We start from the raw sequence: 27,684 nt of genomic DNA, 5'->3' as shown, positions 1-27,684 counted from the left end.
GCTCCATGTCCTCCTTCCTGGCATGTCAACAAGCAGGTCCCTGAATCAGGCTGAAGGCTGGGACAGTTTCAGGGACCTCAGCCACCTTAGGAATCCTAGATGTGAGAACTCTAAATGGCAGGCTATGTGTTTCCCACAGCTCCACAAGTGGGTTCATTACCTGAACTCAAAATGACAGCTTCTTTCACTAACAGGAGAGAGTGAACAAACCTCTTCTTTATGCCTGATCAGGGTTTTAATGGTATCAAGGAGAGCTAAGACTCCCCGTCTTTCCATCAAAGCAAGTAGAGAAGGCAAGGGGACTCTCCTGACTCTATGGGACTACTGTTTTGTCATCCTAAAATTCGCTCCTAGAATCCCTGTTCCATCCTGACCCAAGTCCCAGGTAGAGCTGGTCTTGTGTTCACTGGGTCAGACCCCTCGGCCCACTTTTCCTGCCAAAGCCCAGCCTAGGCACTCTTTGACACAAGGGCCCAAGAAATGATCAAGAGGGAAAAAAATTGCTTTTAACTTGTCACTCAAAAACCTACCAAGAGGACTGGCTTTCAAGTATTAGATTCAGGGGATGTTCTCCCAGCATCATGCACCGTGTCTGTTCACAGCCGCAGGCCATAGAAGATTGGTCAGTGTCTCTCACAGGACCAGCACAGCCACCACCACCCACTCACTCTAACATTCCCTGTGCAAGGGTCAATCCGAAGATGATCTCAGGATGCTCAGACAGCTCCTCGCCCTGCATTTTCAAGACCTACACATCGCAAAGCAGAGTCCTAACTAGTATTCAGTAAAATGGGGTCCACTGACCGAAGAGAAGCAGGTTTCCTGACCACAGGACATCCAAGAGCCTGCAATATGCTCTGGTGCTTGCCATTCTCCAGGAGGATATTAGTGTAGGCGGCCCTAGCCAAAATTCCTGTGTCCAGAGAGCCAATTTTCTCTCCCTTTCTGTCTCCTTATCTCTCTCTCTCCATCCCTCTTTTGTGGAATATTTTGTAGGGTCATAATTCTGTGCAGCGCACACTGGGAACTGCTGGCCTGGTGTCTATCTGAACATGTCACACATGTTGCATGGCTTCCTCTCTAGTAGGTGAAAATATACAACAGCGTGCCTTTGAGAATACACCTTATACAGACAAACTTGGGCTCACCGAGGTCCAGCTCAGAAGTGGTGAAAATAAGCACTGTACACAATGGAGCCATGTGGTCGGTCAGCACCACCCTCGGAGCCTGGCGTGTTGTAGGGAGATTGCCTACTCCTAGCATTGTATACCACAGGAACTGTAAACGCCTCTGCACGATGAGAAAAGCACAATCTTCCCCACTTATATGGACTCTGCTTTTAAAAGGTACCCAAGGCTTCAGACCAGCAATGTAAAAATCAAAGAAAGAAGTCAGATTTACAAATGGGTTATGCACTATGCAGTGTTTGAAATTCCAAATGCTTTTTCTCATAGAAACAAAGTCATAAGTGGTGATTAAGTTCTCAGACTAACCCAGAATGTAGCTAAAACACATCTGCAATGTCATCAACTAACAAAACCCCAAAAAAACAATGAAATTAAAGAAGAAACATTTTTATTTATCAAGAATACTTATGCTCAGTGGTATACCCAGAGGGGAGCATGGAGAGGGGTGAGGATGGGGGGCTGGCCCATGGCCAGGCAAGAAGGGGCTTCCTGTAGAGAACTGACAAATGATAATGAAGCTAACAAAGTCAGTAGCCTCTTTATTTCACCACCTGCTGACAAGTGAAAACAACATCAGTCATAAAATATTGCTCCTTTTAGGAAAACTGGGTCCAATAAGAAGTAAAGTAGTTAGGGGTAACTGGAGCTACTAAGGAGGAGATTATGTCTTACCTACAGGAATTTTAGTGTACTTCTTCATTGTGTTTAAATTCAAATTATTACCTACACCTAGAGTCATGCCTATAGGAGTCCTTTTTTTTTTCCACACTTATCAACAATGATCCCTGTCAGTGTCGGTGTAACAGATGGGACAAGGATGGGGAAGCAGATTCTGTGAGTTCAATGAACAAAAATTAGAAGAGAGAGGAATGGAGCTAAAGAGAACGAACACATGTGTAATGTGAGAAGCTATGGGTCTAAAATGGAATGGCATGAATTGAGAACACTAAGTCAGAGGAACCAAAGGCATCTCTCTCTGCAGGGAGAAAAGGTGGGCAGGAGGAGGAGTTTCCTGGGAAAGCCACCAGGTGGAGCCACCACCACAAACCCACTCCCTGGCGGTCCTCTGGATGGATGGGTGGCAACCCAACAGGAACGCCTTAGAAGTCTAAATCAATAATTAGTCCAGGGTACACTAATTCCTCTAGGGTTAACACCTTGGAATCAGGACATAGAGATTGAAAGTAGACGAATATAACACAAGAAAATTTCTTAAAACCAAGTTTGCCAAAGACCCATATGTATGGAAAATATACAATGGCAACCACCACTCAGAATGGCATTTCCCACCCATTTCACCACCATCCCTAGGTCCAAGAGGCAATACTACTCAGATAAGAAAAAAAATAGGAGCAACATACTTGAACATCAACTACTAGTCCCATAGAGCCAGTAACACAGCTCCCAACAGAACCTGTCAGTAATGCAGCCAGGGATCAATTACTTTACAAAACCTCTTAACAGTCCCTTTACTCTCAAACTTTCAAGAATGAAGACCCCCTGGGAAAGAAGATGATAAATACAAAGACACATTTACACGATGTATGTATTATTGAATGGCTGGAATATTATATCCATCTAGGTTCACTGCCAATGGCCAGCTTTATTTTCATCTCCCCATGGAAAAGACCAGCTTAGGTGATAGTCAAGAGCTTCCACACAACAGTAACACCTTCTCTCAACTTCTTACTCTTCCATCTGTCTATAAAAACCAGCAATTTAGATAGGATCAATAGGTACTTTGGAGAGTTGAAGAAAATCTGACCCAACACGCTACATTTTCAGATTCCAGGTAACCAGGGTAATTCACATTTGTTTCTCCAAAAGGAAATTGGAAAGGAACAAAATCTTGTTTCTATAAACAAATTCCCAGATCTTGCATCTACCTTAACCAACAAAGCACTGGAAAAGCAAAGCAGTTGACATTTTCTTTATTAAGGACACACTTTTTCCATCCTTTGTTTACAGTTTCATTTCAAACAAAGAGCCCATAGCCTATCAAGAGAACCAGGCCACTGCCTTGGAGCCAACACAGAGTTCCACACAGCACGTGCTTGGCCGGGCGTATGCACACTCCTGTCCTGACAAACCAGCCCGCAGATACCTCGAGAACGTTATTGTGAATAGCCAAGTAAATGCTAAAGAAATGAGAGCTTGCAAAAACATTTCCCCTTCAGTAGAAACAAGGGAGGGAGGCCACTACAGCCAGATCTTTAGGTATTGGAATGACTGGTGCTGGGGGCAAAGAAAGATAAACCCTAGGTATGATTCTTCTGACAGCCACAAGCAGCAGACCAAAATGGAGAGCCTTTCTGTGTGGCAAACACGAGGCCCATATTATGCTGGGGGGCATGTATATATCACCCATCCACACACAAAATGAATTCTGAAGAATTTCTGCATCAACTTTTAAAGCAACAGTGTGTCACCAGAGGCAGAGCAGCTGTTGGTCCCTCTGTTCAGGACTTTTGAATTAAACCTGTCTGAAGAACTAAATACATGAGAAATGAGCCCACAGAGTCATGTTCTACAATCCAAGACACATCCACATAGCAACTTCGAGAGTAACCCTCCCCCAGCTCAACTTGAATCTCATATTGTAGCATCAGTGCTAGACCTGTTACAAATAACATTTTTGAGACCATCAGATCTTCCAGCATTAGTCAGTTCCTGGAAGGGGCAGTAAAATGCAAATGCACAATAAACCTTAAATAAAGATGGTAAAAGCAGTTTATCTTTCATAAGGCAGATGCCAAAGTAGCAGAGCGACTTAAAAAGATGATTATAAAAGACATTTTCTATCAGGAGAGCATAACAATAATAATAATAATAATAATAATAATAATAATAATAGCAAAGAATAATAAATGTGCAAAATACAATAGAGACTTACCAAACACTGAATTCATGATAAACTGGAAATAGAAACAAGGACACATAAAGCCAACCAGAAACCCGCGGAGTGGCTTCACATTCAGAATGACAGCAGTAAATTAGAGACATATCCCCATCTTGCGATAAAAAGGATTTAAGAAATGTACACCACTTTCTTAACATTTCCCAAGGGACACAACAGACTGTAAGGGCTTGCAGGCAAGCCTGGCTGGTAGTGTTCCTCTAGTCCTTCCATCTGTCCCAGCACCAAGCAGAGGGCCAGGCCTGCAGTGGCACACTATAAACGTGTGCAATTAAACGCTCGTTAGGATCCATGTAAAAGTGAGGAAGGAACAATATTCTAAATCGTAGGCAGCAGGAGGGGTTCTGAGAAAGGCAGCTTCCCCATGAGGTCTGCTAGCGATGCAAAAACCGAGGAACTAGAGCCCCGAAACAGAAGCTGGGCCTTACAGAGGCCAGTGTGGTATTGATTACAGCCTGGACACTGAACCCATCACATAAATAAAGTTGGTTGGGAAACCACTCTGAGATGAGACCCAACGATTTTGTCTTTCCTTTAATTGAAGTAGAAATGAACAAAATCCTCCTTGCTGATTTTCAAGTATGTACTGGATGAATTTGCTGTTAATTGTTAAAATGTCCATTTTGTTCAGTTTGGCTTTTAACTGTAAGGTTTGAACATTAAAAAAAAAATCCTCCAGATATCAATATTCCAATTTGGGAGTTGCGCATCATTCTTCTATATGGGTTTAATGAAAGAAGGAACAAAAGAATAAATCCTCCTCAGGAGGAAACAGACCACCTTTTTCTGTCTGGTTCATGAGAACATCATTTGGCTCCCAGAAGAATTTTCAGATTTTCTGGCTACACTTTGTCAACATTCTGGAGTCTGGGATAACTTCAGGATATGTAACATCCACGCTGCAAGCATGAATGAAAAATGACTTCTTACTCCTTGGGAAAAGCTTGTTTTAAACAGAAATCTCCTTCACTGTGACTCGGGTAAAGCCCAGAGAAATGGCTAGGTGTGGGAGCAGATACTAATGTCCTTGCAGCCCTAATGCCTAGAATATAGCTGATGGCTGCCAGGCTGTCTGGAGGAACTCTTCTCTCTCTCAATTTCACTCCATCTTTTTCTCAAACGAAAAGCACAATGGAGCCACTCCAGTACCTCCCTAAATCAACTCTGTAGAGATCTGCAAAGGTTCAAGTTGAGAACTGAAACTAATCTGTCCCCAAACTGTTTGCATGGTCCTGGCCTTTTCTCAAGGCTATTATAGTAGCTTCCTTCAAACCTAGGGTGGCTCTTGACCTCATACAAGGGCCTGGGGAGGACAAGCTTGTTCCACACTGTGAGGTACTATAACCCACTTGCCATTGCTGCAAAGTGAGGCATGTCCCCAAACCATTGGCCACAACTGGGCAAACTTCTTCAGCTAAGTCTTTCTCAAGTTTGGGACCCAGTGAAGTAGTTCAATTTCAGCCTCATAACAGAAATAGATTTTGATCTTTATTTATTAAAAGAAAAAGAATTTGTGTTAATTCTCTTAAATTCTCACAGGGTCCAAGGCTGAATCACAAGGTGGACTCATATACCTGAAGAAGGATCCCATGTTAATGAAACAAAGCAGCCTGTTACTAAACTCTGAAAGTAATTTTCCTCCATAACAACAGCAACAGACAAAAACATCAAGAGATTTCTAGGGACAAAGCTTGGTGAAAACAAAGAGAAGGAGAAGACTTGGGTCATTTACAATAACTCATAAAACTTGAAGAATTAGTTGGATGGAAGTGTTTACAAGTAACTAGAATCATCCCCAGATTTAGCCTCTGATCCTTGTTTTAAGGGGGAAAAAAGTGGTTTTTCATTGATTTGGGGTGGGAAAAAAATGTAGCTTTTGAGCTCAGCACAATGAACTATTTATCTGGCCTGACAAGGCCAATCAATCCACCCCGCTGTTTATTATAAGGAGTAGTAGGATACTGTTAGTATGGACGGGTGGGGGCAGGGCCAAACATAGTGCTGGCCCTCCGTACACAATGCTTCCCTTCAACTGGAAATTGATGTTTGGCCCAGGTGACCTGAGGGTCAGTGTGAAGCCTGGGACAAAACGGAGATGGTATTTTATGTGCTTCATATTTACAGCATGTCTCCATGTGTTAAGGTCTCAGAGCCACTGGCAGATTCATTATATAAAATACCCGAGAGTAAAAGGTTGGTCACCATCGGGCTTTGGGCCTAAGGCGAAGATTTAAGAAAGGAACGGCACTCCATATGCACCCCTGTTCTGTACCTTTTTCTGGATCATGAAAAATCCCATGGAGGACCTCAGAGGTCAGAGTTTTAGATGCAAAGAGGCAATTATCAGAAAAGTTGGAATCCTTCTTTCATTTAAAGTTCTCAGGTAATTTTTATCAAACTCATCTGGATAATTACCTTAATTCCTTAACTTAATTAATTCCTTATCTTGTTAAGTCAATTAATTACCTTAATTCTCTTATTTACCTTACAAAAAGCAGGGCTGGCAGGAGGAGCCTTGCCACTGATCATGTTGCGTGTACTTTCCTGACTCACTGACCCAAGAAGCACGAGGAGGAACGAGAGGGGCTCAGGAAAGCAAGCAAGGTTTGGGAATATAGAAAGACACACTGACTCCTTGCTCTCTGAAACTATCTATAAGGGCAGGCCTCAGGAGCTCTGGAACTTATTTGCAAGAACGAAGGAGGCACTTGGCCGGGACGACTATAGTTTCACAGCAAAATCTGCTTAATTCTTAAAATGGGAAATCCCCTGCATTGGTAGGATGGGATTTAAAAAAAAAAGAAAACAAGAAAAGAAAGAAAATCCTATAGCTGCTAACCAGCGTGGGCCTCCAGCCAATACTTAATCTGAATAATTCAAAAAGGGAAATGTAACCCAGGGCAGCTGGAGGGGGTAGAGGAAGAAGCAGGAAGGAAGAGAGACACAAAGCTAATGTCTCGAGCACTATGATCAATGGACAGTTTATTGGACAAATTCTTATGCTGTCTAAATTTTATGAAAGATTAGCTGTTCTTCCCTGTGGTTATGTAAACTTGCCTTCTTTTTTCTTTTTAATGGAACTCTTTGCTAATACATTTCCTGCTCCTGCTTTTGAACAGCTCTATATTTCTCTTTAAGGAAGTAATAAGCCCGTGAAAAGCCTGCAGCTGAATGCTAACCTACCATGGGCACGCTCAGTATGAGCCCTGTCCGATGCACAGTGAGGGCAGGGGCAGGAAAAACTGAGGAAATCTAGTGCGACCACAGTAGAGGTGAGTCGAGTCCTCTCTGCAACCTTACATTCTCTCTCCTATCATTTCAAACAACGATGTCACAAAGGAGGGATACGGGAGAAAACAAAACCACCACGAGCTAATACCTGAAAATCTGCCTTGAGATCTCAAAACAGGGAAATGAGATGGTTAAAGTTCTCTTGGTTAGAGGGATGTATGAGCTATATCTTTGCACATACTGCCTCCTAAACCAAGAGAGACAAGGTCTGTGTTTGGGAACCCAGCAGGTAGAGAAAGAGACCCTGATAAAGCCTGCCCTTAAATTAAAAAGAGAGCATGGCCAGACACGCATAGCTCAGCCTGCAACATAGCATTCTCTAAAGTCATCTTTCATCCATAAAAATAGATATGGAAGTGAAAGCTAATGTCCTAGAAAAATCATCATTTACAAATTTAGTCTACTTTCTTATTGTAAAAAAACTGTACTAGTTCCCTTGATTATAGTTATTACATTGTTACTCGCCCTGTGTGTGCATGTGTGTGTCCAAATTTATACGAAAACCAAAAGGACAAATGCCATTCAATTTTTTAGCAATTCAGAATTTGAAACTTTACCCAATAGCTTCCAGTTTGGGTTTGTGTGTGGGGAGGGGGCTTGTTCTTTTTTTCCATACCTCTCTTGTTGGTTCTTAGAATTGTTTCAGATGATAGCAAAGCATTTCCACTGGACACTTCGTGCATGGGCTTTTCTGGAGCTTTGCTGGAGAGAGGGTCTTTCTTCATTTCTTTCTTTATTTCCTGTGAGGATAAAAGAAAAACAAGACTGTTGTTTGAAATTTTTAAAATGGCTCTTTGGCTATTTTAAGCTTCAGCTTTCTGGAAATGAACTCTAATGACCTCAACTCAGTATAACATGGTGTTTGAAAAATACTATTTCCTATGTTGCTGTAGCTTGTTTTCCTTACATTTATTACTGGAGCACCTGGTCCTGTAAAGTAAAATGATGTCCAATATGGTGACATGACCTATGTGACTATGGCCATTCCAAGTGACTAGAAAGAGAATGAATGATACTGAAGGCCACCACACAGCTCGAAGTGACAGCCTGTCCTACTTTTTGAACAATGAAAAGTTTTGGCCAAGCAAAGTCACCACCTAAAAGCCTTTTGGTTTCAATCTTTCCCAACAGGGGTTTAGAGAAATATATTCCCATATCACCATTGGTTCACAATTATGCTAAACCCCAAAGAAGGTGATTTAAGTTCATTTACAGTCATCAAGTCCCTCTGGCTTTCTTTAACTCCTGACAAAGAAAAATGTAAGAATGACAAACAGAAATAAAGACCATCATTCTAGGCCAAAGGGTCAGCAAATGACAGCCCACCACATATTTTTATAAATAAAAGTTTCATTACAACACAACCACCTTCATCTGCTTAAGTATTTTCTAGGGCTGCTATGACAGCAGACCTAAGTATTTGGAACAGAGATCAAAGCATAAAACACCTGGCCCTTTATGGACAAAGTTTGCTCTAGGTGGTCTCTTATCAAAGACCCATTAAGATACAAAATTTAGGGGCACCTGGGTGACTCAGTCAGTTAAGTGTCTGCCTTTGGCTCAGGTCATGATCCCAGGATCCTGGGATTGAGCCCTGAGTCAGGCTCCACACTCAGCCGGGGTGAGGGGGTGCCTGTCCCTCCCCCTGCTCATGTGCTCTCTCTCTCTCTCTCTCTCAAATAAATAAAATCTTTTTTAAAAGATACAGAAATTTAAAAAAAGATTTTATTTATTTATTCATGAGAGACACAGAGAGAGAAAGGCAGAGACACAGGCAGAGGGAGAAGCAGGCTCCATGCAGGGAACCCGATGTGGGACTCGATCCCAGGTCTCCAGGATCACGCCCTGGGCTGAAGGCGGCGCTAAACCACCGAGCCACCAGGGCTGCCCAAAGACATAGAATTTTTTGTTTGTTTGTTTGGAAGTAGGCTCTTTATTTATTCATGAGACACACACAAAGAGAGAGAGAGAGAGAGAGGCAGAGACACAGGCAGAGGGAGAAGCAGGCTCCATGCAGGGAGCCCGACGTGGGACTCGATCCCGGGTCTCCCGGATCATGCCCTGGGCCGAAGGTGGCGCTAAACCACTGAGCCACCCAGGCTGCCCAGATATAGAATTTTAAAAACTGATGGCTGATACAATTACTTCAAATTACTCTAATAATTTACATAATTATTTTTGAAAGCGTCAATAGCCCAAAATGATAGAAACTCACAAATTGCAGGTCTGGAGCGGAGGGTTTCTGGGCTTGTCTGAAACCATGACTAATTATACCAACGTGGGAAAAAGGGAAAACTAAGGGGATAGACCCAGAGCATGGCTGAGTAGCAGGAAGAGCTCAAGGACAAGAGATGTGTTCTTTGGGAAGAACATGGGGCAGGAAATGGGGACGGGCTCCTTCTATAGAATAAACATGAAGACAGCAAATTTGGTAGGGGGCTGAGATTCAGCCTGGGCAGAGGGCAGAGGCAGAAAGAAAGGAACAAAAGCTTGTCAAAACATAGCCACTGGGCAGCAGCTTCCTATAATACACCCGGGTGTTAGTTACCATATCCGATTCCCCAATTGCTGGCTCAGTTCACAACATCCTCGCCCTCCCTCACCAGGGCCCCACCGGAAATCAGCAACTGTGGCTGGCACTTTGCTGGGTTGAGAGTTTCAGCTGGCGTCCCAGGCCAACCCAGCACAAAGCTGTGTGCATGTGTGTGTATGTACACGGACTCCCACCTCAGCAGCCACGGCACCTGCTAGAACAGCAGTTGCCGGGGGTTTCTGTAGCCTCACAGGCAGATGGCATCAGGGGACAATCTGCAAACATTGCCCGCCTGAGCCACATGACGGGATGCTTTCTTGGTGATGGCTGCCAGGCTGCTATGGCTTGAGAAGTAAAGAAAAACAAGCCACCATGGGTGCTCATTCCCCAGAGGTTGCTTCTTTGGGGGCAGAACAGTTGCTCAAACCTCCCATTCCACTGCAGTGTGGATGTGACTACGCACACACAAGTTTCCCAGCTGGACACAACGTAACATGGCGATACAACATCCAAGGTCACCAGGGACCAATTCGGGGAAATTCAGTAGGTTGTGGGCAACTTGTCAAGCATTTGCTCGCACTAACCACTAAAGGCACGCAGTTGGGGAAGCGTGAGAGAGGGACAAATGTTTGAGAGACTGGAGGGATCACTAGAGAGAACTTTAGAAGCTGTGATTGGTTTTGGTTTTTGTCTTTAAGTAATCTCTACATCCAGCGTGGGGCTCAAACTCAAGACCCCAAGATCAAGAGTCACACACTCCAGTGACTGAGCCATCCAGGTGCCCCTAGAAGCTGTGATTGTTAAGAATACCCAAACCCAAGGCTTCAGAACAGCACCTCGCAAGTTTGGAAGGAATGACCTGATCGAGCAGGTGCTTAAGGGCTAAAACAGCAATACCAAAGAGTTTGGTTCATAAATCCCAGATTCCATTGACTCCGCCAATGATTGTTTATATTTGCCACACACAGAAGCCTAACAATGACCAGATTTCTTAAGTTCCTTCTTAGATGGAAGCAGGGAGGAGACAAAAAATATGCCCCATATTTTTCCAGAGAAACCAAACACACAGGTATGGCAGTGCACTGGCACAATATCCAGGTACACCAGGCTCAATGCATTCTCCCACCAACTCAAAACCTTCCCTCTGACCTGCCTCTTTTCTGGAAGGGAGAGGAGCTATCTTGCTTGAGAGCCCATCATCTACTCACTTACCCAAGCTGGAAAACTCAGTGTTAACCCCCATGCCTCACCAGTCACCCAGTTGGGCTTTATCTAGTTCCTCGACCTCTCAGTTCTCTCCATTCCTCCTATGCTGTCTTAAAACCATGAACACCAGGCAAAGAACTTGAAGAGATGTTTCTCCTAAAAGATATACATCTGGCTAACAAGCACATGACCAGATACCCAACATCATTAGTCACTAGGGAAACATAAATCAAAACCATAATGAAGTACTCCTTCATACCCACTAAAATGGCTAGAATTTTTATTTTATTATTTTTATTTTTTAAAGATTTTATTTATTTATTTATTCATGAAAGATAGAGAGAGAGAGAAAGGCAGAGACATAGGTAGAGGGAGAAGCAGGCTCCTCAAGGGGAGCCCGATGTGGGACTCGATCCTGGGACTGCAGGATCACGCCCTGAGCCGAAGGCAGACGCTCAACCACTGAGCCACCCAGGCACCCATTAGAATTTTTTTTAGAAAGGAAAATAGTGTTGATGAGGCTGTGGAAGAATTGGAGCCCTTGTGCACCACTGGCAGGAATGGAAAGTGGTGCAGCCCCTGTGGAAAACAGTACGGCGGTTCCTCAGAGTTACACAGAGAACCACTGTGTGACCAAGCAATTCTACTCCTAGGTATATACCCTAAAATACTGAAATCGAGGACTTAAAGAGATACTTGTATGCCAACATTTACTGCAGCATTATTCTTGGTAGACAAAAGGTGGAAACAACCTAAGTATCCATCAACAGATGAATGGACGAACAAATGTGGTCTATCCATACAAAAGAATATTATTCAGCCTCAAAAAAGAATCAAGTTTTGAGACCTGCTACAACATGAATAAGGCTAGAAACCATTATGCTAAGTGAAATAAGCCAAACATAAAAGGACAAATATTGTATGATTCCACTTACATAATGCAGCTAGACTAGGCAATTCATAGAAACACTGGAGGTTACCAGGGAGTGGGAAGGGGGGATGAGAGTCAATGTTTAATGATTACAAAGTTCCTGTTTGGGGTGACCAAAACGTTTTAGATAGAGATAAGGATAACGTACAACATCGTTAATGTGGCTAATGCCACTGAACTGTACATTTTGAATGGTTAAAATGGCAACTTTCACGTTATATGTATTTTACCACAAGAAAACATACACAGGAACACCAGCTAACACGGGTGTGCTTGTCACATGCCGAAGCTGCTCTCAGAGCTGCACCTGGATGGCAACATGGAGCCTGCACGACTATCCCATTCACCAGTGACACACACACCAAGACGTGCAGCACCAAGAGAGCCTGCCATACAGCAGCCAGAATCGGAACCCAACCCACCTCACTTCAGAGCGCATCTCTCAACCACTGTTCCCAAGTCCTGCTGGAGTGGCAATAATGTTTCCCTGCCTCTGGCCTCTCCCCTCCCAGGTCAGCCTCTACATTGCCACAAGAGACACTCTCCAAAAACAAATATATGCTCTTGTCACTCCCCTACTGAAATCGCCCAGTTACTTCCAAAAGACCACAGGATAAACCCTTTCATTTAAAAACTTGTTAAACTGCATAGCAAGCCACACATCCCTGTGTACTGCTAGCTCAAACTATCCGACATGCATGCTGGCCCCACAGTGCCCATTACCATGCAAATGGAACATGGGGAGTGCACTTCTCTAACAACACCTCGACTTTTACAGGCATCTGATGTCATGGACTCCTATTGGTAGGCTCTAAAAATAGGTGACGATGCTGGTAATGACACAAGCTTACACAGGCAAAGGCTCAGAGAAATTATAGTGTTTTAGCAGATATTTTTTCACTTGCTCCTCATGGTAGCACTGTCATTATGTTATTGAAAAAAAAGAAATAAAACCCTGATTCTTCCAGACTGATATATTTTTGCGTTCAAGAATCGTGAGACCCAGTCAGAGAGGACGCAAGAGCAGCCAAAGGCCACAAAGCTAGTAAAGGCATAGTGGGCCATGGGACCCAACTCTGGGCCTTCTGGCCAGGGCTCTCTTGCTACACTTCACCTCCAAGGAAGAACTAGTGCTATGGCTATAGAGCGGAGATTCAAAATCACCACACCCATGGCTCCAGTGGGAATCTTCACTTCCCTCCATAGCTAAAGAATATAAGGTACTACTTTATCCACAAACGCACCAGTCCTTGAAGTTCTTTCTCATCCACACATGAAAGCTCTTTGCTGCAGGGGAGGGTGCACTTGGCACTGGAATAACTTCTGCCTGCCCACAGCTGCCAGCATCTGGTTACCTGGAGCTCTCCGAGGTTCTGATCCAGATCATGGGACTCTGGATTTCCTGGCTCTGAATGTTCCCAGCCCCCAACCTTCAATTTTCACTTTCTAACACTAGGCCTATATTTTTCACCATTGTTAAGAACCTGGATCCTACCATTCCAGTGGTAGAGGCCACACCCTAGGCCAGAACTGTGGGCCATGGGGGCTTACAGAAATTTATACATCCCCACATATATAAATCAGCAATGACTGTGCTTGCTTTAAAACACTACAAAATCATCAGGGTATCGGCAAACCTCTTTAGGAGGTAAAGGAAACCCAACCTCACTTTATCCCAAATCTGATGCCTCAACAGTGGAAACTCATCATGTACAGTAAAACTGAGGCCATCAGTAAGATATCGATGCTGTGATAACACTTGAGCCATGTCACAAGGGCAATGTGAGTGAAGAGACAGGAGAACTTATATTCCTGCTTCCCAAAGCACTAAGCTGATCAGAGCCCAAGATGGCTCACCCACATCTGGAGGCCAAAAAGCCCCGATAATGCCACTCTAGCAAAAATTTGCCATGACGCATTTAGCAGCCTGCAAACAACAGCCTCACTGAGCAAACGCATAATTTGTACACAACTGGGAACTAGACTAGCATAGTCTGCTTTGTGATAAGTGGAGTTGCCTGGATGTGGCTGGCTGCTGAGCTAAGCTGGCTTTCCCTCTTTTCTCCTCAGCCTCCCCATCCATTACATACTATCCAGGTGCTGGGGGGGTTGGTTTGGTTGAACCTTAACTTCTTTCTATTAACCAAAATACTCCACAGTGAAACACCAGTGAAGGTCCAGTCTGGGGTCCCTCCCTCCTCTCATCCTGCCAGCAACCTTGACACAAGTAAAGACACAAGCTTCACATTAAGTGGGGAGAATGATGGTGCAAGTCCAACAAAACAAAAAACAATTAGTGCTGGCATTATCATTTATTAGGTGGGTGACCTTGGGGATGATACTGAAAGCCTCTAAGCAGCTGCTTTGTCATCTCTAAAAAGAAGTCTAATGCTAAATGCTTTGGCACCATCACAGAGGTGTCTTCAGGGTCAAAGAGTAAATTGGGGAGTGGTATATAGATTGATGACTTCTTGTCATTATTAACGTCATCATTAAATAGCAAGTGCTGTAAAAAAGAATACTACCTAACAAAACAGATGAACTCCACCATCAGGATGTTGAGTGAAAGAAGCCAGGCTGAGAAGATCACATGCTGTATGATTCTGTTAATGTGGAGTGGAACAACAGGCACAGCTTATCAATGGAGATAAGCTTCCCACCTGCCCCTGGGAAGGTAATGACAGGGAGGATGAAGAGGTTCTATAATCCGGTCTGGGTGATGGCTGCACAGGTGCATACACACCTACAACTTCTTCGAACTCTGTTCATGTATAAGATTTCCACACTTCACTGTATGCTATTTCCACTTCAAGTAACAATATGAATGCTTAAGCCAGAAGACAACAGATTCATTTAAAGTGAAATGTGCCAGTATTTCATCCTAGAAGGTCAAAAACATGAAAAGCATCTCAGGGGAAAGCTTTCTGGGATTGACGTTAAGGGGACCAGTGGTCAGAATGTGCCAGATGCTCCTTACCAAGTGGGTGAACCAAGGGGTGACTTATCCAACTGTCACAATCAGCTGAGTGGATCTTCTCCCTCCACGGGGTCCTTCCTCTCCACCTCAGCTGCTTTCCCCACATCTTAAAATATTTCCTTCTCTCCTGCCACCAACAGTACAGGCACATGGAGCAGGCTGGTGCCATTGACACCAGGGAAGGGGAGCTCATGATGCCTTGCCCTATAGAAAATGCTGGTCCTGGGCTTCCCTCTACATTAGAGTGAGGCTGGGCAGGGTTCCCTCAGCTCAGGATAGAAGCAGAGCAGAGGAGAAAAGAAATCATTCATCAGCCTGCCCTGAAACCTGGTCTGTTTCTTTCGGCAGGTAAGGCTCCCTTTAGGGCCAGGTGTGGCTGCGGCATCACAGCTGTGCCCCCTATGCTTAGTTCATGGAAAACCTTTTTGCAAAATTACCACTGGCAGGAGATAAAAGGAAATCATTAAAACAAACCCTTACACCAAATCTACTGCAAGAGAATTTTGAATAGATACAGAATTCTAAAATAGCACATTGCCCCCATCCCCCACAAGCATAATCCCTTCCTGCCTGCCCCCCACATAAAAGGCAAATTTGAGGAGCTGCTACCCCATGAACATCGCATGCTTGCAGAGACTGCTTTCCCAGCATTTGGCTCCCTTCAGAAAGGGCTAGTCAATCTCAAAACACCTGGGAAGACACAGCAAGTATTTTGAAAGCAATAGGAGAGCACCAGGGGAGCTTCAGCTATAAGATCCTATTTCTCTAAAAAGATATCTCTCATTATCACAATTCTAAAAAATACCCATGCTGTTGAACTATGAGACACACCAACCTCACTAGAAATATTTCTAAAAAACACACACAAAAAACATCTGAAGTAAATATGGCAACATATGAGGATTTGATAAATGAGAGGTGTGGACACACTGGTGTTTGCTATTCAGTTTCTGTCTTTTTCTAATGCCTGAAATATTTCATAATTTCCCCTAAAAATTACATAGTGAAACCACACCAATGGCTTTCTTATATTTAACAAAGTATGTTGCCACTTAGAAAAGTGCTCTGACAATATCATCATAGATTGACCTACAATATTTTCAGCTCAAAGCTAACAAGTTTTTTTTTTAAGTAACAGGATACCGACTGTCATGTTTCTATGTAAATTTTCAACTACATATTTGTACTATCATACATTTGCAGTATTATCTCCCAAGAATCACTGATAACACAAGCCCAGGCAAGAAGCTCTTGACCAATAGGATGGGAATAAATGCTGTGAGGAGCTCAGGAAGTGCTACAGGCTGGACAAAGATAACAATAGCTACCTTCATGTCCCAAAGAGGTAACATAGCTTCCTGATACATGCGCAGTGAGGTTACCTGCATGATAGTTGGTGCCTTTATATCTGCCCATGCCCTGCTAAACATCTAGATTATTACCAGTGGATCAAAGGGTGTCAATACCAACCAGCTGTTTGGAGATGCTTTAGTAAGCACTTAATAACTATCTGTCAAATGAATGGCCAATTTAGCAGTGTTATGGGTAGGACACCCATTACAGATGAAGGGTATTATTTCCAATGCAGTCCAAAGCTATGACAACATGGAAATCTGTATCATCCTTCCAATGACCCAGCTGGCGTTCACTGGATCACAACCAACTTCTCACCTAGCAGGATGCAGATCTGGCTTAAGAATAGTAGAAAAGGGGCAGCCCGGGTGGCTCAGTGGTTTAGCACCGTTTTCAGCCCATGGCATGATCCTGGGGACCTGGGATCGAGTCCCACGTAAGGCTCCCCACATGGAGCCTGCTTCTGTCTCTGCCTCTCTCTCTCTATCTCTTATGAATAATAATAATAAAAAAAAAGAGAAGTAGGAAGGGACGCCTGGGTGGCTCAGTGGTTGAGCGTCTGCCTTTGGCTCAGGGGCATGATCCCCAAGTCCCGGGATCGAGTCCCACAACAGGCTTCCTGCGGGAAGCCTGCTTCTCTCTCTGCCTATGTCTCTGCCTCTCTCTCTCTCTCTCTCTCTCTCTCTCTGTCTATCATGAATAAATAAAAAAATTTTTTTAAAAGAGTAGGAAGAAGATACAGTAAGAAAATTCACACAGTACCTCATCTTCCTTAAACAAGCAATATCTATTTCTTTATTAGACTGGGAATGTTAGACATTCAAAATAAATCTACTCATTCAAAAATGAAGCCTTAAAAGCACTAGAAGAAAATATGAGAGAAATATTTTATGATCTCGGAGTGGGAAAGACTATTTGACACTCTGCCACAGAATCCAGAAGCTGTAAAAGAAAGGACTGATAAATTACAGAAAACTGCAAAATAGACAAAACAAGAATAAAAGAAAATTCATCAACAAGATTCCAAGTGGGGGAATGTTGCCTGTTAGAGAGAATACCTTCTACAAAGTGTCAGAAAGAGATCAATAACCCAACAAAAAAGAGCAAAGGACAAATCATAGGGAAAAAAATGACTCAAACCCAGGGAAAGATGCTTAACCACACTCATAAGAAAAATGCAAATTATGGCAGGATTCATTTGACAATATCTGCGCAGTGCTCACTGGACAGAAAGACCTGAATCCTTTTGTCTGTGTCCTCATTCTAAAAGTGTAACATTTATACCCACTGTTGTACCATGTTCATACCAGTCTTCTCTAGGATCTGGCTCCTCACACAGTACTGTCTGTTCTCACAGTGTGTAGTGTAGTGCCCAGCACACAGCTGCTATCCATGCAAAGAGTAGTAAGTATAGAGAGCAATAAGCACAAAACTCTCCAGAAGTTAATAGTCTAGAAAGACAGGGATGTATTTAATTTTTACTATAATTACTATAACTTTTACTATAATAAATTTTTTGTATTAAATACATAAAGATTCTCAATGGATCTCTCTGATACCCAGTGAATTTATTAACACTACTGATGTTAAAAATCGGTTTTTTTCATCTGTCTGATTGGCAACCATCAAAACAATATAATTTTAGCTAGGTGTAGAGAAAGATACCCTCTCACACTCTCCAATGACAGTATAAATTGATATATAAATCAAGACAACCTCTGTGGGAAGCAACATGGCAATTACCTATCAAAAATTTAAATGCCTATACCTTTTGACTCAATATTTCCACTCCTAGGAATTTAAACTACAAGTATACTTGCACACGTGCAAAATGGTGTATGTACAAGGTTAATCATTACAACACTACTTAAATCAGCAAGACTGAAATGTAAATGAATATCAGTAGAGAACTGGTTACATGAATTATAGTAAAGCCATCCCATGCAACTCTCTCCAAGAATGAGGCAGGTCTCTAAGTACCAATAAGGATAATCGCTAAGATACGTTGCTAGGTAAAAAAGCCTAATAAGGTATGCTAGCATTTCTGCAAAAGTGTGCACGTGCCTCACTGTGTAATACAGAACAAATTGATAACTGAGACTTCCTCCAGGAAGGGGAACAGGGTGGCCAAGAGACAGGGAGAGCATACATTTATTTTGTCCCTTTTAATTGGTACCATATGCCTGTGTTAGCCATGCAACTTGAATTTAAAATGTAATCATTGAGGGGTATCTGGGTGGCTCAGTCAGTTAAGCATCTGCCTTTGGCTCAAATCATGATTCCAGGGTCCTGGGATCGAGCCCCACACCAGGCTCCATGCTCAGCCTGCTTCTCCCTCTCCCTCTGCCTTTCCCCCTGCTTGTGCTCTCGTGCTCTCTTGCTCTAAGTAAATAAAATCTTCTTAAAAATAAATAAAAAGTAATCATTGAAATTTATTATTTCCCAATCATTAGACTATTGACTGCTATGTTTTCTGCAAACAAAGAAGAAGATGCCACTGCCCCCTCATATAGTTCAGTTACATCTTTTCCACTGCTAGTGTTATTGATTCCAGTGTTGCTGGGTCCCAACATATGAGCAGATACAAAGCTTAAAAGAAAGCCCTCAGTCCGTCTATTTTACCAAGCAGGGGAGATAAGAAAGTTAAGACATGGAGAAAATCACACCAGGCCCAATAATCCATTGTTTTTTCCAATAATATGATGTAAAATTCAAAATTTTGGAAATATAAGTATAACCAATGGCATGACAACCCAGAAAAAAAATGCATATAAAAAAGGCAATACTGAACCTTATTTGTAGTTTTGTCATAGGCAGAATACAGTTCACTTTGGTACCCAGAGTATAAGACTTAAACAGTGTGGGCTTGGCTAATTATGCTCAAAAAGGTTAATTATATGATCTCAAATTGAGCTCCCTGAAGGGTGGGCACTTTCTCCAACAGCCTCTTCTGGAAAAATGTATAAATGTTCCTGATGACATCATACCCACTCCATGAGACATAGGGATTGTTGGATCACGTGCTAGGTGCTAGGTAAACAGCCTGCTCTTGGAGATAAAAGAAGGGCCATCCAGGTCTAACAGCCATTTCTGCCATCATTTCAACAGCTTTGATGAAGAGCCCCAGCTCCTGCGGCCCCTGGTGGGAATCCCTGTCACAGTACTGACCCCTGTACTCTATCTAGGTCTCTCTCGGCTACTCTGTGAGGGCCTCAGGGGAAAGGAAGAGGTCTCAGTCATCTTTCATCCCCAGACGCTCAAAAAATGGTGGCCATTATCATGAGCTCTATCATTCTTCTAACAGATATTTGAGTGCCTACTTATGTGCCAGCTATAAATGGCAGCAGTACATGTGTCTCAGAGTGAATTTTCAGTCACAACTGCTTCTAAGACTAATAAGCTAATGGAGAAAATGTAAATACACTAGGATCTCTTACAGATAAACAGAAACTGAATCTATTCTTCATTTCCCTAGATCTAAAAACTACGGAATTCACTTGCAACTGTTAAGAGAATACCATAAGTAAGGTACTATTCTAAGGGTTTGCATGGAGTAACTCGTTTAACACTCACAGCCACACTGAGAGGTAGGGAGCATTATTATCTCTCTTCGACAGATGGGGAAGTGGGTCCCAGGAGGGGGCAACAGAGTAAAAGAGCAGACCTAGGATGGAGGACTGAGACGGGGGCAGTCCTGTGGCCAAGCCTGCACTCCCTGAGGTCACACCACACCCCACTTATATGGGTATGCTCTCTTCACTTGCTCAGAAAGGCCAACTTCCATAAACTGCCATTTAAAAGAAGAGAGACAAGGAAATATGACAATAGAATAGACTTTAGGAAGCGAGCAGGGTGAAGACCAATGATTTGAAAGCCACTCCCAAGGAAAGAAATTCTTGGATTTTCAACAAAAAAGCACCTGTTTACTGGTTGTTGAAAGAATGTTTACATATATTTCCATCCCGGATAACTCGATTGTCAAGAATAAATTATTCCAAGCCCATGACAAAACAATGCCATTTCATGCTCATTTCCTGATTAAAGCTTTTAGACAGCTGGGCATTTTCATTTCTCAGAGCTGTAGGGAGCTATGCAAATTTCCACACAGCAGCTCCAAGATCATTAATCTAAGGAAAGCATGTGCCAACAGAATACCAGATTTTATATTGTTTCAGTAAAGAAGAGGAGGGGCAGGTTAATCTAATTACCCTATGTGTGGTCACCTGACTATGGTTAACAAAAAGATCAAATGCTAAACTGTGCAATCAGCAGAAAACGGCTAAGTAATGAGGCATTTCAGATCACAAAAGGAGCGGGAAGAGGGGGTGAAAGTCTTGCATTGCTTGGAACTAGATACTGGAGCAATAAAAATCATCATACTGAGCTCATATGAATGATAGGCAGAGCATTTTAATTATCGCAAGGAACTAGAAGCATAACTATAAACAGTCTCTGTCTCACACTCCCATACATGCTCACACACATGCACAGTCAATAAGACTGGAAGATACTTCTAGCAAAGAATGGCTAACTAGAGCTGAAGTGCTCAGGAAGCAGACACAGGCGGGCACTCATAATTAGACTTGCCCTGTATCCATAACCATGCGTTTGGGACTTATCACTCAGTGCAAACTACAGCTAATTCTCCTTCCAGTAAGGAGCAGCTGGGTTTGGAAAGGTAGCAGCACTGGCTCCCACAACTGGTTCTTCAGTTTAGGTTCCAGCCCTGGCGGTGCAGAGGGTGTGACCATGGTGCCTCACTTCTGTTGGTCATGAAATGGGCGATTAGTATATTTTGAAGACTGAATGAGATCTTGTGGATGAAGGCCCAGCCTCTGGGTCCCGGAGGTGTCAGGCTTCATCAGCAGGAGTGGGAGCCCCACCTGCCAATAGACACAAGCCAGGCCCTGAGGAGTGGTGAGTATTAAAAGGGAGAAACTTCCCAGTGTCCAACTCCTACTGCAGTTGGTCTAACAGAAGTCTCAAAAAATTTACTCCCATCACTCTTTCTGAGAAAGGTACTAGAGGGTGTGATCCACCAAATCCAGTGAGAAAAATAAAAGAGGGAAGGAGCCATGAGCCAGGGCAGTCAGTAACGAAACAGAGGTGGTAAGAATTTCCTGGCTGACTTCTGGGCAGTAGCTTCAAGAGCAACCAGTTCAGGTTGGAAGGTGCTGGTATTTCTGTGGGGGATGGGGGTGGATTAAGAGGCATTTTACAGAGTTGTTTATTTCAAGGTATGAAAAGATTTGCACGTCCTGAGATAACTCAACAAAGAATTGTCATCTGTAGGAAAAACAGGAAGTCATATAAAAGAATATTATAGTCTTGCTTCAATACCCAATATCAACATTGCTATAGTAATGAAAACATTAAATATAGATTAGACCAAAACCTGAGATGCAAGCATATAGAGAAGATGGGGTAAGGCTGGGGGTGGGTGGCATAAGTGAGCTGAGATCCTTAACTACCATAGCAGGTAACAGATAATATCTAGAATTGACAAACCAAGAGACAGCAGCACATGCATATTATACAGAAGTACAGCAGCGAATACTAGAGGCAAGAGCTTGAACTGAAAAGTGATCACCTCTTAAAAGACAAGGACATGAGAAGGGACAGAACTGCTGGATCCTCATACGTCTTCTAATACTATACTTTTTTTTATTGGAGTTCCATTTGCCAACATATAATATCACACCCAGTGCTCATCCCATCCAGTGCCCCCCCTCAATGCCTGTCACCCAGTCACCCCATCCCCCCACCCACCTCCCCTCCACCATCCCTTGTTCGTTTCCCAGAGTTAGGAGTCTCTCCTGTTCTGTCACCCTTTTTGATATTTCCCACTTATTTTCTCACTATATGTATTTGTAATATATGCCTCCATATCACTTTGATCTTGAACACTAGTCATTCTAAAGGCATACATGCTTGCTCCACAAAACAGCAAAAGAAGATATAAAGCAGAAGGTAAAAGTACATCCAATCCCCAGTGAAATCCCAGGCCTGTTACCCTAGGAACTATTAATGAGCCGTGTGTGTGTGTGTGTGTGTGTGTGTGTGTGTGTGTTTGTCTACTTGTTCTTAACACAAATGGACTCATACAAGATGTAGTGTTTTGCATCTTGCTTTCTTCCATTTGGTGATGTGTCTTGGACATCTTCTCCTTTCAGAGCTCTGCCCCACTTCCCCATGGCTGCAGAATCCAACTGTAGGATTTGCCAGTATCAGATTGGGTGATTTGGTTGTGCAGGCAAGATTTCAGAACTAGGAAGTCTGACCAATGAGAACCACCCAGATTAAAGAGCACGACTAAGTCAGAGCTGAGGGTAGGGGAGGGCTGGCCAGGAAAATGAGGGGATCGGAGCAGAGCAGAGACAGCTCCTCAGGGACATGTGGCTACTGCCTCTGCCTTCCACTCCCCTAGACGAACACATGGCCTTGCTGGATTTGGAGGCTGGGTCACGAACCATGGGAGCTGCATGTTTCTCACCATACCATGAACAGAAGCACACCAGCTGTCATCGCTGGCTCTTCTGGAATGCTGATGGAGCAAACCCATGGCACAGCAGAATCTCCGCTGCTTTGTAGACCAGTGGGATCCAGGGGCGGAGATGGTGGCATGAAACACACGCTGCTATATACTTCATCTGCGCCTGCCCTGAGGCCATCCCGCTACTGCTAAATTTGTGTGTCCTTGGCTAAATGGATAATTTACTATACTCTGGGGCTGGAAAGGAACAGTCCTCTCCCCTGCAGAGGGAGTCCTCAGCAATTAGAAACACTACAGTGACCATCACTGGGTCTCTAACTCTGCACGTATACACGTGTGTCACTGGGGGACAAATTCTGAAAGTGAAATTTCTTGATCTCACTTTGCAGTCTTGGTACGTCCTTACTTTTAGCAGACAAACAAGATTAGCCTCCGAACAGTTTCTCCCCATTATGCTCCCACTAACAACATGAACGAGTGCCGACTTGTCCGTATTCTGTATCTTTAAATTTCTTAATTTTTGCCAATCTGATAACAGAGAATGGAATCTAATTTACATTTCTTTAATCAGCACAAATGAAGGTTGATCAGGCTTTCACATGCTTACCATCTACTTGGCTTTCTTTTCCGGTGATGGGCCTGCTCTGCCCTTTGTCAGTTTCACCACGAAGCACTTTGCCTCTTTCCCTTTCAGTTCTAAGCGCTCCCTGATTATTAAACGATTGTCCCTTGGTCTCTCATATGTTGGAGCGTTTCCCCTGTTCGTCATTTGTCTACTTACTCTATCCATCCTATTTCTTTCCATCCAGAAGCTTCTAAATTTTTTTGGCAAAATCTACTCTTTTCCCTGAGGTCTTCGTCTTAGAGGTGTGACATGATTAGAAAGGCCTTGTCCACTGAAAGATTTTTAAAAGAACACTATTTTTTTTCTAATGACTTTATGGCAAAGGTTAATGCATAATACTGGAAGGCCTCTCCCTTCCCACCTTGATCCCCCAAAGAAGAAAGAAATATCCCAAAGCTCAGCTTAGAATAACTCATTCCTGGGGCCCCAGGCTGGCTCAGTGGGTAGAGCATGTGACTCTTGACCATGGGGTTGTAGGTTTGAGCCCCACGTGGATAGAGATTACTTAAAAATAAAATCTTAAAAAAAAAAAAAAATAGGGCAGCCCCGGTGGCGCAGCGGTTTAGCGCCGCCTGCAGCCCAGGATGTGATCCTGGAGACCCAGGATCGAGTCCCATGTCGGGCTTCCTGCACGGAGCCTGCTTCTCCCTCTGCCTGTCTCTGCCTCTCTCTCGCTCTCTCTGAATAAATAAATAAATAAACCTTTAAAAAAATAACTCCTTCTGGGAAGTACAAAGCCCTGATTTTGGGTGCCCAGTTTCCAAAGCTTAGGATTGAAGCTGACGAAGTATTTTCTAGTGGGAAACTGCCCAGTGATAGCAGCTGAGGCAGGAGTCTTCATTTGTGCCTGGAAATATCTGCCTTTATATAGCATTAACAGACTAAAGATAAATAATAGTCATTAATAGATTAACAGGTGATAAAACTGAAACTCCCTACCCATTAAATAACAGCTACCCACTCTAGCCTCTTCCCAGCTCCTGGTAACTAACCACTACCCTAACTTTCTGTCTCTCCGTCTCACTACTCCAGGTATCTCATATAAATGAAATCATACAGTATCTTCCTTTTTTGTGACAGGCTTATCTTGCTTAGCATAAGGTCTTCAGGATTCATCCATGTTGTAGCGTGTGTCAGGATTTTCTTCCTTTTTAAGGCTGAATAATATTCTATCGTATGTATATACATTTTGTTCATTCATCCATTACCAGACACTTGGGCTGCTTCCACCGTTTGGCTACTGTGAATAATGCTCCTACGAACGTGGATGTACAAATATCTTTTTGAAACCATGCTTTCTATTCTTTTGAATGTAGAATTGCTGGATCATATGGTAGTTCTGTTTTTTACTTTTTGAGGACCCTCCATACTGTTTTCCATAGTGGCTGCACCAGTTTCCATTCCCACCAACAGTGCACGAAGGTTCCAATTTCTCTACATCCTTGCCAACACTTGTTATTTTCCGTGTTGTGTTGTGTTTTGTTTTTGTAGTAGCCATTCTAATGGGAGTGAGGTGATATCTTGCTGTGGTTTTGATTTGCATTTCCCTGATGATGAGTGATGCTGAGCATCTTTTCATGTGCTTGTTTACCGGCAGTAAATCTTTGTTGGTGCGATGTCTCTTTAGGTCCTTTGCCCACTTTTAATCAGGTTGTTTTTTTGTTCTTATTGTTAAGTTACAGGGGTTATTATTCTGATACATGATTTATAGATTCTTTCTCCTATTTCATTGTCTTTTCACTCTATTTATTGTGTCTTTTGATGCACAGGACTTTTTGATTCTGATGTACTCTGACTTAGCTATTTTGATTTTTGTTGCCTGTAATGCCTCCTCTTCACAAGGACCCTGGTGATTATCAAACTTCCTATCTTAAGAGCCTTAACTTAAGCAAAGCTGCAAAATCCCTTTTGCCACATACCCTATCTGTAACATACTTCATGGGCCCTGGGGATTAGCATGTGGACATCTTTGGGGAGCCAGATTCAGCCTAGTTAGTTCATCTTTAAAATGAGAATAATGGTGACATCTAACCCAAGGGTTATTGTGACAACTAAATAAAACAAACTCTGAACAGAGCTTAGAGCAGTATGTGGCCCGTGGTAAATGGGAGTGATCACGACAGCACGATAACCAAGTGTTATAGGAGACAAGAGTGTGGCAAAGGTACTGGTAAGAGCAGAAGCTGGGGGCATTTATACCACTGGGGAGAATGAAATGTCTTCCCAAAAGGGAAAACATACCAGTTTGGTGATAAGAAATGAGTAGGGTTTCGAGGGTCTGAAAGGGGAGGCCAGAAGGAAGAATTCTGAATTTTCTTCCACATTCTTACATTGGCACTCACATCTCAGAAATCTTTCCCAAGAAGCCACATCTGCTTTCAGACAGTAACCGCGAGGTGATTTTTTCCCCTTTATTTATAAGGAAACACACTCAGCTGAATCTGAGTCTCTCTTTAATAAACAATTCAAAAACTTTTTCCCAGCAAATTATTTTTAGAGTAGAAAGGGATTTTTTTAAAAAAGAAGCAGCAGCAGCTCATATTTATAAAATTTGTCCTCAAAGTTTAAAAATAGATCTAAAAATCTGATGACAGCCCTGCCCCATCCTCACCCATCAGCACCAGAAAGAGAGACAAAGCATGCCTTGAGACTCTGGATTTTTAAAATGTAGCCTTGGCTTATCTCTTCTCCTTGGAATGTTCACAGTAAATAGCAGGTGGACAGAATAATGAAGGAAAATAATCGCTATTGATGTTAGTCACATTGTTCCTTTCCTACATGCTGGGATGCTGCAATAATTAACTGGTGGAGATGTAGAACAACTTCTCAACCTGCGCTGGTCCTCTCCTGGTAGACCTACTCCCCGCCCCCATACCAGCAGAGTGGCTTAGCTTCAGCTCCCCCAGAGTTTGGCCAGTTCTGACTTGGAGGTTAATTTGCTCAGAACCCAGAGCACACTGGGGAGCACCACAAATGAGTGGTGTGGCTTCGGGTCACAGGCAGGAGATGTGCTAATAACAATGCACTGCACTGGTATCAGTTTTCCCAAAAATCAAACACACAACATGCAGACACACAAAACACACACACAAGCTGCAATTTGCGAGATTTTTACCCAGCCACAAACACAGATGAAGAGGATCACAGGATTTACTATCATTCTGAGCTATCTTGTTGCTCAATGTCCCATTTGGGTCAGTCAGCTATAACCACCCCAGCTCAACAACGAGAGGCACACCTCAAAGGTTAAATACAGAAAGGGCACGCCAGTGATTCTGTTTTAAGACTCTGATATGCTGAAGGGAAAACAAGCAAACAAACCACACAGTAATACCTGGGGTTCGATCAAAATTAACAGCATCAGTTTGTAATTCATACCCTGCCTTATAAATGAGACATGTAAATCAATACATGTTATCCACAACCTCAGTAACCACTCAGGGTGAAGCTAAAATCCATCTAATGTGACTGACTCAGCCACAGAACCAAACAGCATGTACCATGGGCATTCCTGGACACACCAAGCAATTTTGGCTGGCATTTGTCTCAGAGCTTAGATAGTATGAGCAAAGAACTGAGTTCTCCTTGAAGGAAAAGAAACATACAAAATACTCATTTGTGGTGTCTGTTTGGGAGAAATAGAATATGCTGAGTTTTCAGAATGAAATGGATGTTCACAATAGGAAGACTGAAATGAAGTCAGTCAAAATTTTCCAAGACTGATCCCCAATTCTGCATTTGGGGATGAGTAATCCCATGGTCTGATTTATGAGTCAACATATGAGTAAATTAACTACTGAAGATGTTTCCTAGATCCACAAAAACCTGCAACTATTGGAGGTATTTAGGTTGAAAAGAAAGAGAAGGGGTGGGGAAAAAAAAAAAAGAAAAGAAAAGAAAGAGAACACAGAATGCCTGGGTGGCTCAGTGGTTGAGCGTCTGCCTTCAGCTCAGGTCGTGATCCCAGAGTCCTGGGATCAAGCCCGGCATCAGGCTCCCTCCAGGGAGCCTTCTTTTCCCGTTGCCTGTGTCTCTGCCTCTCTCTGTGTGTCTCTCATGAATAAATAAATAAAATCTTTAAAAAAAAAGAAAGAGAACTTTTCTTTTTTAGTTTTTATTTATTTTTAATAAATTTATTTTTTATTGGTGTTCAATTTGTTAACGTATAGAA

The 27,684-nt window shown here is 42.9% G+C and overlaps 1 protein-coding gene across 14 annotated transcripts in view; it reads right to left on the bottom strand.

Annotated features, from left to right (window-relative positions):
* Positions 1–27,684, bottom strand: part of SH3KBP1 (SH3 domain containing kinase binding protein 1) — a 339,164-nt gene that overhangs the window by 189,931 nt on the left and 121,549 nt on the right. For all 14 annotated transcript variants that reach the window (XM_072817106.1, XM_072817109.1, XM_072817113.1 and 11 more), the window contains one exon: positions 8,012–8,135. In XM_072817106.1, coding sequence (XP_072673207.1) covers positions 8,012–8,135 — 124 coding nt within the window. The remainder of the gene's footprint in view (positions 1–8,011; positions 8,136–27,684) is intronic.

The sequence above is a fragment of the Canis lupus genome, chromosome X, assembly GCF_048164855.1.
Source record: "Canis lupus baileyi chromosome X, mCanLup2.hap1, whole genome shotgun sequence".
Lineage (NCBI taxonomy): Eukaryota > Metazoa > Chordata > Mammalia > Carnivora > Canidae > Canis > Canis lupus.
This window is presented reverse-complemented; position numbering and strand designations above follow the sequence as displayed.